The 13,521-nt window shown below is 36.4% G+C and overlaps 1 protein-coding gene across 3 annotated transcripts in view; it reads right to left on the bottom strand.

The window, feature by feature from the left end:
* The window catches only part of PIK3C3 (phosphatidylinositol 3-kinase catalytic subunit type 3), a 66,571-nt gene that overhangs the window by 40,258 nt on the left and 12,792 nt on the right, over positions 1 to 13,521 (bottom strand). For 2 of the 3 annotated variants that reach the window (XR_012578009.1, XM_026795094.2), the window contains exons 7-14: positions 8,943 to 9,014; positions 8,424 to 8,513; positions 7,742 to 7,846; positions 7,183 to 7,275; positions 6,813 to 6,998; positions 5,377 to 5,531; positions 4,087 to 4,174; positions 2,806 to 2,873 (exon numbers count right to left, since the gene is read on the bottom strand). Coding sequence is in view for 2 of the 3 variants with exons in the window: in XM_026795094.2 (XP_026650895.1) it covers positions 2,806 to 2,873; positions 4,087 to 4,174; positions 5,377 to 5,531; positions 6,813 to 6,998; positions 7,183 to 7,275; positions 7,742 to 7,846; positions 8,424 to 8,513; positions 8,943 to 9,014 (857 nt within the window). In the remaining variant the exon portion in view is untranslated. The remainder of the gene's footprint in view (positions 1 to 2,805; positions 2,874 to 4,086; positions 4,175 to 5,376; positions 5,532 to 6,812; positions 6,999 to 7,182; positions 7,276 to 7,741; positions 7,847 to 8,423; positions 8,514 to 8,942; positions 9,015 to 13,521) is intronic. The other variant, XM_005489676.4, reaches the window with a different exon arrangement.

Below are 13,521 nucleotides of genomic sequence, written 5' to 3' on the forward strand. Positions count from 1 at the left end.
GTCATGATTCAAAGAGGACACACCTGAAGTCCAAATCACATGAACTCTCCAGGCAAGAAGTACAACTGAGCATGTTTTCCACTGTGAACCATAATTCTACCTGCTACATAATTTAGTGGCTGCAAACTTGTTATTCAAGAGCACCTACAATACAAGGAGAATCTCACTCTACCTGCTCCCTGTTTTACCATTAGAAATGGTGCAAGGAAGAGTATTCGTCCTAAAGCAGCTGCGCAGAGTGTGCATGCCAGAGTTTCCATTTCTAAATTATTAACTGGATACAAAACTTAATAGTACAATCTGGAACACCTACACTGAAAATTTATTTTCCTGTTAAGCAGTCATTTGGAGTGCTTTTATCTAAGCAGCACTGACAAGCAAAGAGTAGCTATTAACTGAAAGCTATGTACATATCTGCTTTCTGTTGGTCAATGTCTCTCCTAGTGCTACCCAGCAAAAACATTCAATAAAAATATAATGAAGTAAAAGCATAATAAATAGTATTAAAAAAAAAAAGAAATTAGCATCTCAGTAAATTTTCAAACACTGCATTTGGATTCAAAAGTGACTACTTCAAGACAGTCTCTTGGACATTACACATCAGCAAGAATTACACCTTCCTTATGTACTTGTACAGAATCTCTTCATGACAGAATAATTGTGAGACAAGACTAGAGGTCTGTCATTTGCAGCTGACCAAATTTGAGTAGTCTTATTTATAAATACACAGCATATTACATCCACTAGAATAAGGCATATGTAACTTATTCCAGGCGTACAACCCCAATGAAATCTGTAACTAAAGATTCTTCCTAGGGCCTTGCTAATGCATGTTATAGACTGTTCTCGCACAAATGTGTTTATAAAAGTAAGTCCGAAGTCTGCACATAAACTTGAAGGAAAAGGAGAAGTAATGAATTGAAACGTGCCATTTTCATCTTCATTTGTTAAAAAGCACCAGACAGTTTCTCAAAGTTATTCTGAAGCAAGGAGTAAGAGTAATGCTTCATACTTGGGTAGGTGTCTCGTATGTCCAAAGAGGAGACAGAAAAAGCAGTAGCACTGACTTCTGAGCCACTGTTAAAGGACAGGATAGCTTTACAATGACAAGTGACTGTGCAGAAGGTTCCATTTTCAAGGGTTATTGTACTTTTTCCATTGATTATTTTAGTTGCATGCTGTGTCTGGATAGTTGAAACATACAATTGATCAGCAGGCATGAGGATTTATGGCTACGTCACCTCATACAGTGGCTGCAACATTTGTATTTTGTCACTGAGAAATTGAGATGTCTGGAAAGAAAACAAAGAATAAATTGACTAGGGTTTTTGGTCTGGTGGACTTTTCTTATTTGTTTTGTTGAATTTATTTTTTTTAAGTCATAAGTCAAAAAACTCCACAGAGTTACGGACATTTAAACTTTCTGTAGATGGAGTGTCTGAGATGTTGCTGAAATGTAAGAGAACAGTTTCTATCAAGGTGATAGAAGAAAGTTAAGATAACAACATCTTAATTAAGAATATTTGACTAGATCAAGTGCTTGGTTTCTACTCCCACCAATTCAGACTACAACTATTTTAATAAGTTATATTTAATAGTAATTTTTAATGAAGATGAACATTACCTTTGGCCACCACAACAGAAGTAATTATTGCTTGCAAATGTACATAAGTAATTCAGTTAAGTATCTTAAAATTCAACCTAATAAGAATAATTACACAATAAAACTTAGAAAGCTATAAATGGACTCTCTCAGCATAGTTTACAGGTTTCTTACAAAAATTTTATAAAAACTGTTGATTATATTTTACATCACATATCACATTTAGTTCCCAATTCAAAACTTATCTGTGGTTAATGCTCTTAGCACACTAAAATATGATCATATGATTAGTACTTTTGGTTATTTGATGCAGCTACAAAGGTTACAAATGAGAATCATATGACTTGGGTTTAGAAACATAAAAGGCACCTAAGGTCTTCCTTTTAAAACACATAAGTACATGCAAGTAAATAGCTGTGAGTGTTGTGCATATGCAGATGTTTGTACAATAATACACACACAGACTCACACTTTCACACAGTACAGCTCTATCATCTCAGCTTGCTTCAAATGAGAAAATTCCCACATGCACATACTTGCTCAGAAGGCTTGCAGATTACTACTTCAGACATCTAATTTTACTCCTAATGCACTGAGCTGAGACAAGATCCTGAACTAAGCAATTCTACCTCTCTAGAGTATAGATGAACTAATATTTACAACCAAATTTCCCCCTTAAGATTGCACATATCTGCAATGACTTTTTGTTTGTGCGCATAACCATAAATGGAATAAAACTAAAATTAGGTTACAATTAAAAAAAACTCCTTTATGAATCTTCTTAACATACACCTTTGATTAATATTTAAGTGCATAAGTTCAGTATTCTAGCCAACACTGTCAAAGATTATACGCACAAACAACAAAGCTGAGCAAAGGTGAACTTAATCTCCCCCCAAAACCATAAATAACTTGAATGACAACTTTTAACACTGGCTGCTTTTTGTGACATTGTATGTAATGTTCTAGACATTACCTTCCTTAGTCTAACAGTAAAGCCTATTTCTACATTTCATTAGCCTCCATTTATAAATTACTATGTTTAAATGCCTATTGCTTTAAATCTACTACTTTACTCGGAGAAAAACTGAGATTCTGAAGCTCTCAAGACAGGTCATCTTTTCATGAGCATCCTTCTGGGCATTATAGCTTTGATTTCAATAACATCTTGATACATTATAAATATACAGTTTCTAACATACCAGTACAAGTAGTTTGCCAACGTGGAATTTTTGCATGCCCGTGATATCAAGAAAGTGCAAAGGTCTTGCTGGAAGGGATTTAAGAGCAAAAAAAAATTTAGGTTACAAAGAAATCTAAGCATCTGAGAGAGAGACAAAGTTAAGGAAAAACACCAAGTAAATGTAAGAGTTGTGAGAGATATATTTCCTTCTAAAATCTGAATCCAATCCTACCTAATATTTAAATCACAATAATTTACATATTCCTTTAAATTTACATATTTCTTTAAATCCAGCAACACTACTAAAAGTAGAAGGTCTGCTACTCCAGTAATGTAGTTACAAATATATAAAAAGCACTTCATGTTCTCCAAAAAGAAAACTTCAATGTAATTTCTACTTATAATATGTTACTCTTTTCTTCTATGCAATTGCATCTTGCTGTAAATGCCATAACATTCAACTCACAAAGAGATTTCCCACTCGGTTTTGTATCCAGAGCATCTAACAATCTTGAAGATATTCTAGATTTCAAGAAAACAAATTTGTATAGGATACACAATATTTACCTGCTTCCTTCAGGTTCAATAGTCCAGATAGCAAGAAATCTGTGTATCTTTACTGATATGCTCAATTTGAGGTTTATTTTCTATGCAGTATTGAGACTCAAATAGGACAATTTGCAACAGGGAATGGATCATTAGTTCAAAGACCAATTAATCCGCATATCAGACTAAAATCAGATTCCTTCAAAATGTCTTTACCTTCTATCTTTCCCTTCTTTCAGTCCCATTCCTATTATTTGTCTACCTTTGGCATAAACTGAATATAGTCCTTGGCAGAAGTAAACCAAGACAGTGTCTCACTCAGGTTCAAAAAAGATAACATGTCAAAGAATACGAAAGAAGAGACTGCAGAGACTGAAATATCTGGATAACTGTTTTCTATTACAAGACTGTTTTAGAACACCCTGAACACATGCAGTTCTCAGTGTCTAATCAGTATGTGATAGCCTTTGCTATCACATAATAATTTTCTCCTTTACAGAAGAATACTTTAATTTCAAATTCCAGGCCCCCAGCTTTGCATACTGTGATCATGGACATAAAGAGACACTCTGTAAAGAAATTCAGTTAAGCCATTGCTATTTTCTTAGCATTTACTTTAAATCTATATTCTTTGGGCACTTTAAATATTCAGTGAGATTTACCCAAAGGATTCAAATATTCGAACACAAAAGCAAGAAACAGTACCAGGTCACTAGAAACGTACAATAAATAGAAAGTAAATCATGTGACTTACATCAAGGTTTTCATTTTCTGCAAGCTCTTTCGTCTTAGAAGCAAGAGGTGGAGAAGAAACAGGTGGAATAGGACTCATAATCTGGGAACTACACAAAGGAAAGCACGTAACTGGTAGGATTCAAGGCTCTTGCTTAGGGGCCAGGGAGCATCCATGGAAATCACAATGAATTTCACTTCCACAGCATAATAAATTCAGAAAACTGGAAGAGTTTCTTCGCTACCTTTCTTTGAAGGTAGCATCCCAACCTTGTTTCAGAACAAACTGCATGAACAGCAACTTTGACAGCTGCAGTTCCTGAAAACAGCAAAAATCTGTGCCTGGAGAGCTATATAGTTTATGCCTGTGAAGGACATTCACTCAAACAAACTTTGCATTTTATTAAATCTTCCATTCAAAATAAGCAGACATAGATATGAATTCAACAAGTCTGCATTTTCAGGAGCTTTCTCAAATGTTCTAGGATGAAACTGCTGATGCACAACACCTGCAAGCACTAGTCTTTGGAATGAAACTACACAGTGCACACAAATGCTTATTTGTAAGGCAAAGTTTTCAGATGGTAAATTTACCTGAAAAGAAGTAATTAAAGAGCTCTCCTAAGATCTAAGAATCATTTGAGCCTCAAAATACACCACCCTTCCCACAACACCCACTTTTACGGCTTTGCAGAATGATCAAAAAATACACCCTTGTGTTACAAGTCATTAGAAGCTTATGACTGAAAATTCTAAAAGTCTGTAACAAATATTCACAGAAGACTTTGGTTACCAAGTTCATTTGCACTTTGCTTAACACTTTATTAGCTACCTCAGTCTTTCTTTTGGATTCCTGCAAGACTTGTTTCCACAAGTCTACACCTTCTTTTGCAGAAGCAGAATGCAATTTCTTTTCACTTCAAATTGACTGGACTTTTAGATCCACATTCTGTGAGGAAAGCAGGGAGTGGAACCTCATATAACTTCAGTGAAGACATCTTAACTTTTGCAAATACAGAAGGAAGCAAGAGCAGTGATTTTCCTGCTCTACAGAAGTTTTCTTCCTTTTGTGTACTAACAGCAAAGGCCACAACTTTAACACTGTTTGCTCTGTAAACTATGTATAATCAGGAAGCACATTTCATTAATGCTCCAGATTTGTCAGGCTTGATTTTATTATTGGTTTTTTTTTAATGTTCAGATTACAAAATAACATTATGAATATGCAAAGCTCCCCTAAAAAGAAGAAACAATTTAATGTCTTAGAATATTACATGTTTCTGCCTTTCTGCTGGAAGTCTAAGCTTCTTACCTGTCAATTTCTGAAGCATTAGATCCAGATGTTGTCATAGCTTCTGACATGGAACCTTGACTGTCCCTCTTGCTAGGCTCCAGGCCATTCTTTATGTCATCAAAGTTTTCATATTTCAATGCTTGGACTAACTGTAGCAGGTACATGAGCAAATCCTTAGGGGGGAAAAAAAATCCAAGTGAAAGAAGGGTGTCAGTCAAAGAAAATTAGAACTCCTTCTGTTTACAAAATTGTAATTTACAGATAAACTTAGTCAAGATTTAGTGACCTCTAATAACACAGAAATGGAAGTCTCCCTAAACAAGCAATGTACCATAGCAACACTGGTGCTGGATGCAGTTTGACTCCCAAAAGATAGTGCATTATCATTCTACTATTCTTTGCTACTCAAAGAGAGTAAGTACTAATTTAGTGAATATTCAGGTGCAATTGCTATGTTAAAATTCTCTTTCGTTAAGCTGCCCTAATTGCTTCCAGCATTCACAGAATAAAGCTTCCAATTTGTGTCTCAAAAGAAGAAAACTGAAAATTCAAACATAAATTGTACTATGGTATCAAGAATGGAAATTCTCTCTTCTCTTATGGACTATTTTTTTCATCCTTTGTGTAGCTGGGGATCTAAGAGGAAAAAAACCACATATCTAATCTGTTTTAGATTAAAGAACAGATTTTTAACCACTTACTGTCTGAAATCAGCTCACTGCCTTTGCTGTTCAACTTCTTCTGTTTACTTACCTTCCAATACTTTGTAAAAGGTACATTTTTAATGTCACAGCAGTATGACCTAGGCTATTGAAGTAGGCTTGAAAAAATACAATTTATTAATGCTCCCTATTTTAAATTCCATTGATTTCCAAAGAATCAAGAGTTATGGTAATACATTCAAACCTGGGTTTGTTTTTTTTTAACTGTCAAAATAAAATATATAAATCATTGACATTTAACATATTAGATTCTATTAAGTGGGCTCTATTTATAATCACAGCTCATCACATTCTAATCAGTACACAATTAGAAATCATTTCCACAGATAATCTATTCATTTTCTTTAGCAAAAGAGTATGATGATATACTGAATTCACCAGATGGATCTGCTGAAAATCCTTCCATTTACTATTTAAGTTCAGAGCACTTCCGCAGGTTAAGACTCCAAATTTATCACTGGTTTTTGGTGAGAGCTGTTTTACCTTGTTTAACAAAACCAGCTACTATTGGCAGTTCATGCTAAGACAACTACTAATGTGTGACACTTAATTATGTAACGACTGCTCCCCAAAAACCTTACAATAAATAGCAACACAGAGAATCATCTTTTGTTTTCCTTTACCAATATTCAGGAAAATGTCGTGAAAAATAGCAAACATTCCAAGGACTCAATGAGATCAAAAATCCTGGGACCAGCTGACTTTTCCATGTACCAACAGAGCAGTGAATACCTCATCATCAGCCTGCTGAAGCCTGGCGACAGCGTAGCGCCGCACCGTTGGGTTGGTGAAGTGAGAAGACAGAAGCTCCAGAGAGTCTTCCACATCCATGGGCTTCCACTTGCCCAGCAGCTCCAGGGCTTGCTTTGCCTCTTGTGGTAGATCCCAGTTGACACACTTCAGGAACTTTGTCAAGGCCTAAACAGGAGAGTGGACAATTCATCAGTAGAAAGCTAGACAAAGGAAATTATTTCAGAAACTAATGTCTCACACAAAGGTAGAAATAGATTCAGATTATACTTACGTAAGCATGGACTTGGAAAAGCTTACTGACAAGGGACGAAGTCCCTTCCAGCCCAAACCATGTAACAACTCAACTTACCTTCTCCTGATGAGTAAGGTAATATCTGAACTTCCACACCAAATCCTGTTCCTCATACGTTAGTTGCTTTGTTGGTGGATAACTCACTATGATCTATTTGATACAGTCAGAAAGCAAGTTTAAAAACAGGCAAAATCAATAAGTTAAGAAAGTATACTGTGAGAAAGCACAACACTGACAACACAAGAATAGCTAGGGAAAAAAAAGAAAAACTTTCCAACAACACAAAGCTATGGTATCACGGTGATGCTTCTCAGTTACATGGTTGATTGAATTGACAGTGCAGGCAAACACAGTTGCTTTATGTGTACCTCTCACACCTACATGACATGCACAAAATACACATTCTTAACCCCCCTAAATGGTTAAAAAAAAAAAAAAAAAGAACAAGCACCTTATGTTCCTTTCTGAGTTGGACTCTTCTATCTAAGCACTCTGAAACATTTAACTCATGATTTTCTATAAACTGAAATTAACTGTACTTTCGTTAAACTGTCACCATATATTATTACCAACCTACCTAATAAAACTGAACTTAGCCATCATATGACTGACTTACATTAAGCTGGTCTCGTGTAGTTGCATTAGGCTTCAGGTCATGATCAGAAGGTCCACTTCTTAAACTTCGAGCAAGTTTGTGATGTTTGCTTTCTACTAAGTTCTCCTAAACGCAGAGGGTAAGTCAATATTTATAAATACTAAATTTCAGAGAATATTACTACTGAAGCAAAACCATCTAGAGAAGACTCACCAGCCTCTTGAAAAATGCATGAAAATGAAAATTCAAACCTGAAAGTACAGCATCTTCTGGCATTTTTTATTTGTTTATTTTACAAAAAAACTCCTTTAATAATACCTGGAGGATTGTTGGGAGTTTTGAGAGTCTGTTTCAGTTTCTGACTTAGCATTAACAAACCCTACCTTGCCTTTCGTTGAATTGCTGCGAAACGTAAGCATTTCAGTCAACACATCCATGATTGACAGCACTCAAACGTGCTAAACACTTCATAAACATTTTCTTTAGGATGATGTTTGCAGCATAAAGCTTTGTATGCAAGAAAAAACATCTCAAAAACTTGTCCCACTGTTAATACCATGTTAGCAACAGTAGGAGCCACAATAGGAGCCACAGTGCCAACAAGTTTTCAGCAGCCAAGGCAGTTTCCAGCATTGTCAGACTTGCTATTGCAGTGTTAGATTACACGGTGCTCAAACAGTGTTGCCAGTACAAGCCCACTTACATTAAGGTTCCCAAAGCTGCCAATACCAGTCCCACTGAATTGGCATCCACAATAATGGAAATCTTTTCTAGAACTGTACTTAGGCACTGTCTACATGAAAGACAACATACAAGAGAGTGTAGGGAGAAAATGTTTTAACAGAGGAAGCGACCAAGAGTTATTGCACCAGTCCCTAAATTCTACATTCCTCTTCTTCAGCTCCCTCTTATCTTCCCACCCTCTAACCTCTTTTGCCAACAATCCCCCTTCTCTGCTTTCTTACATCTCAGAAGCAAGCACATTATGCATGGAAAGAAGGAGGTGAACATAAGCATTAAATCAATCCTTGTATTTTAATCTAGCAGCAGCTGAAATAGAAAAAAAAATACAAAATTCAAACCCACTGATACTTCTCAACTGGTTAAATATATCTTGCCACTGGAATTTTAAAATATTTAAGATGGCAAGCTTTCATCTACATTTATGATAAGTTCAACAGTAACTCTGTAATACAGATGGCACCACATGTAGCATGCTTACCATAGACATCTGGGGATCAGGAATCTTAACAATTTCAGGACTTGTTAAAATTGGAGATGACTCATCACCATCCTGAAAAAAAAGTTGAAGGCATATTAAACATTTCAAGTTTTAGGGAGAAAATGTATCACATTAATGCATTATGAACTCTACTACAGTAGAAGAATGATTCAACTGCTGACAGTTTTAAGGGGAAAAATAAAACAATAAACAGATTATTTTTCTTGTCTTTTTCCCAGATGACAAGCGATTTGGCAAGACAGGTGTAAGTTAACAAGAGGAGACACAGCTTGACAGCTCACTACTGTGATGCCACACAGGTGAGTGGAGAAATTTGCCACTATTGTCATTATTGCCACTATTTGCCACTATTGCCACTATTGCCACTATTGTGTCCTCTGGAAGCATGAAGAGAAACAAAACCAGGCTCTGTATTTCCACCAAACCCACACAGTTTTCCAGAAAAAAACACCACGTTGCTGAAACCACCTCCTAAAAGTTCAACACTTTAAAAGTTCAACAGAAAGATGAATGTAACTTTATCTCTCAGAGGTTCTACATGCTTAGAGTCTAATATATGCTGTTTAAATAAGGAAGGCAAAAGCTACAAGATTCCTGTTTGAACCAGACACAAAAAAAAATTAAAAGCCTGCCACCGCATTACAAAAGTAGCAACTCAGTCTTCGAGACACACAGCAATGTACTGGTTTTGTACTTCATAATACATGGAGTTCCTGAAAGTAACTAGTATTAATAAAAGCTATGAAACGACATTTCATTTAAAATACAGAATAAAACAGTCAAACTCAGAACAAAACAAACTCAGCATGACATGTGCTCTGCCATATTTATATTGAGTCTGTTTTCATTTATTTTGCTGTAAATTTGAGATCAGAATAAAACTTTTTGACATAGCAACATTTCCCACAGTAACTAAGTTTTGAAGTAACTTGCTCAGGTTTCTTTCTGCCCCCATCCTTTTTTTTCCCCTACTTTTCCAGTCACGTATGCCCTTTGGGGTAGCTATTTTTTAATACTTTTAAGAGGTAACTTTCAAAAGAGAGGTTATTTCAAGGGGGAGAATCATTTGTCACTAACAAGATACATGAGTTTAAAATTGCCATTAACCACACAGGAGAAACTTTTTTTTTTTCCTACTACATACATTTTGTGTTGCTGGCTACAGTAAAATATCTCTTATTATTAAAATGCTTCTTTAAAAAGACATTTTTAATTGCATTTACTAGCGTCCTATGCATTTCTGAAGTAACAATTTTGACAAAATTCAAAGTAAAAGCAGTAAGAATACACATATCCTTCCTAGTTAAGGGAAATAAACACACAGTCTGCCTGCGGCTGATGATGGTCCAAGAATGTGAGCAAGTTGCTTTTCTCATTAGTCTTTGAAAAACAAAAGCATGCACACAAGCACTGAAGAGGCAAAGATGACATTTGCTTACAATATCTCTGCTCTAAAAGCACATTGCCTAAACAATGAACTTAGCTCTGACCTCACTGCACAGAAATAACAACATCAAAGTATTTCCATAATAACAAAATATGCTGCATCACTAACAGCAGACTGAACTGGGCTGGAGCAACAGTGACAGATCAGCATTCACGCTGAACTAAGCCTCTGCCATCTCACCAGGCAGAATGCTCTGATCATGTCATAAAGTCAAATGATATAAAAAACAATGAAATTGTTGCAGGTTGGTGGAATCCTTCTCATAAACACATCTGATGACAGACTGACTTCTATATACCTGTAAGATATTTCTTATCTTCCAATTCTAAACTCTAAGGCTGCAATCTGACTTTGCCTTTATAGAAACACAAGATTCCAATCTCTCAGTGGCAGGTCTCCACTCTGTTTAGAACCTTCACACAAAAACCCTGTATGAAAAACTTGACACTGGAGGGGATTCAGTAGCAACAAGCTACTAACTTGCTACTAACAAGCACTCAAACTCTTCAGAGTATCCAGGTCCCATGAGGATCCTCTAGGGATAAGCAGTAGGAACACCCATTGCTGTATTTTTTCCTCAGTGAAAAAAATATAAAATCACATACATTAACTGAAAAAGGAAAGGTTTCAGCCTGGTGAAGTGGAGCATTTACCCCACAATTAGAAGTCTCTGAGAGATATTAAAAATTCAAAACTCCCCAGGATGAGAATGACAAAAGCACTATTGTCTAAATTTTGCTTACTTACAAAACAACAACAAAAAAGCCTTCCAGTGTGTCATGTCAAAATGTTTATAAATGAAGTTATGGAGTTTTTTCCCCCAAGACTAATGTTAAAAGAATGATTTATACACTCATTGCTGGCAACCCCTTTTGGAACCTTTCAAAAGAAGCATGATAATGACTGTTTATTTAAAACTCTTTGAATGTAGTCAGATCATGCTGTAGAGTGAAGCTGACAAGTTCTAGCTATTCAGTTCAACTACCAGGAAAACCATTCCCAGAGTTTCACTGCATGACAGAACAAAGCCTTAAGCCCAACCAAAACTTGCCATGAAACCAAGTTTTTCCAAGCATTCATGGGACAAGTAACAGTGTCAGGAGCAAACATTTTGAAACAGACTGCTTAAGGAAATACTCAAGAAGGCAGAATGACATTAGCTGTCCCGTGAAGGATATCAGTTGTTTAACTACCCTTCTGTAATTCTCCATTACACCTTGAGAGCAACACATGCAGCACCACAACCCTGACCATACAAACTTACTAAACCAAACCAGCGCCCAAATTAGCACTTGAATTTGGCCAAGCTCATACTTTTGAAGTGTCTTTCCTGATCATGCCCGTATAGACGGCTTTAATCCACGTCATGGAAATCTCAGAAATCCCTGACATCCTCTGACTGCCAACAACCACGTGGGATGTGATGAAAGACAGACCAGAGCACAAGAACAAGGGCAGACACTGGGCCTACAGCAGCCTCCTCCCTCAGTGAATCTGCTCCTCTTGGCTGCAACACGTCCCGGCACAGGCAGAATCTGAGATGACCTGCTACTATGCCGCCATGAAACAAAAGCAACATCAATACTAAACAGCACTAACTGGCTTTTTAAACTGCTCTGTTACAGAGCTCTGCAGATATTTCACTACACTAAGGTCAGTGTGGGTGACTTTATACAAATATTAGAGTTCATTTAAGACAGTTCACAAAATTTGCAGAATTTTCCAAACCAGCAACATTCCTCTGTACCTGCCTGAAAACCAGTTTCAGAGCACAAATAAATAAGGAGATTCTATTTATCTTATTTTTTAACCATTTAAAGTAACACCAATGCGAACCAACATCTCCCCCACAAAAACAAAAGGAGAGACAACCACTGGCATAGACAGTACTTCTTCCTTTAAATTCATGAAAGATCTCTGATAATCAAATTTATTTATCTTTTTTAATGAACTGGATGCAGCAGTGCAATCATTTACCCAAAGACATGTTTCACTTGAAACCTGCACAAAAATACATTAGTGATAAATGCTGGTGTTATTTGTACTTGGTAAGTCACTCAGAATTTCTGCCTAAATGGAGAATCAAAAGTGATGCTGTCATTACTAGCAGACCCTATCCCTCATGTCTTGAACACTGTATTTAAATGAAGTTAACACAGAACATGGAAGGAGACACTGCCACCTCACTTCATTGTAATTGAATGTCGAGTCAAAGGACCCCAAATCCTATCAGTCGCTGTTTAACAGGCTAGTTCTTCCTAAACACTTGAAAACAAATATATCAACAAAACTGTGACAAGTAATCTCCACTTTGACTATCGGTCACAAGCAGGTGACAACAGAACCTTCTTTCATTATGCTCGGTGCGGCGGATTGGCGATGGCCGACACACATACTGCAGATGGTAATTGGAAGCATGACAAAACTGAGAAAACAGGCACTAATTTATGTACCATTTCCCACTGCTGTCAGAAAAGGGTCAAGAACTTGTTGGAAAGCTACTTTGTAACAACAAATCCTTCAAAATACAGTTAGTTACAGCTCTAACATGTACTATTACACATTCAATTACTTTATTTCTGCAAGAGCGGTCAATTCATAGTTATTCTGCTCCATGCACTTTTAATATGCTTCAGAAACATCCGTTAAAAGAAAGATGCATGCTCAGAGTCTGAATCTTCTTTCCTGTATTGTGCACATCTAAAAAACCACAATGATGGAAAAAAAAGAAGTCACGTGTGTAAATCAGGAATAATTCATCCATAATGGCAGGTTGCAGGAGGTAACAGAGAGAAGTCATTTTTAGGAATGGCATGCTCATTTATAAGAAGAAAAGAGCCAAGAGGACACAGAGCCACATATGTTTGCACCTGTGAAGCATGTTCTCATGTAAAGAGCTAGCTGTTAGTAAAAAGTTTCGATATTTTCATCATATCCTGTTAATGCTCTCCAGACAAGTACTTCCTTTATTTCCACAGAAGTAAATAACATTATTTGTTCATGGGGAAATCTGACACATTGTAGATTTTGTTGTAATTTGTAACACAAGAAAGTTTTGCAACAGCACAGTCCTCTATAATTGCTAGTTTTAGGATAAGCGTACAGATGTAC

The sequence above is a fragment of the Zonotrichia albicollis genome, chromosome Z, assembly GCF_047830755.1.
Source record: "Zonotrichia albicollis isolate bZonAlb1 chromosome Z, bZonAlb1.hap1, whole genome shotgun sequence".
Taxonomy (NCBI): domain Eukaryota; kingdom Metazoa; phylum Chordata; class Aves; order Passeriformes; family Passerellidae; genus Zonotrichia; species Zonotrichia albicollis.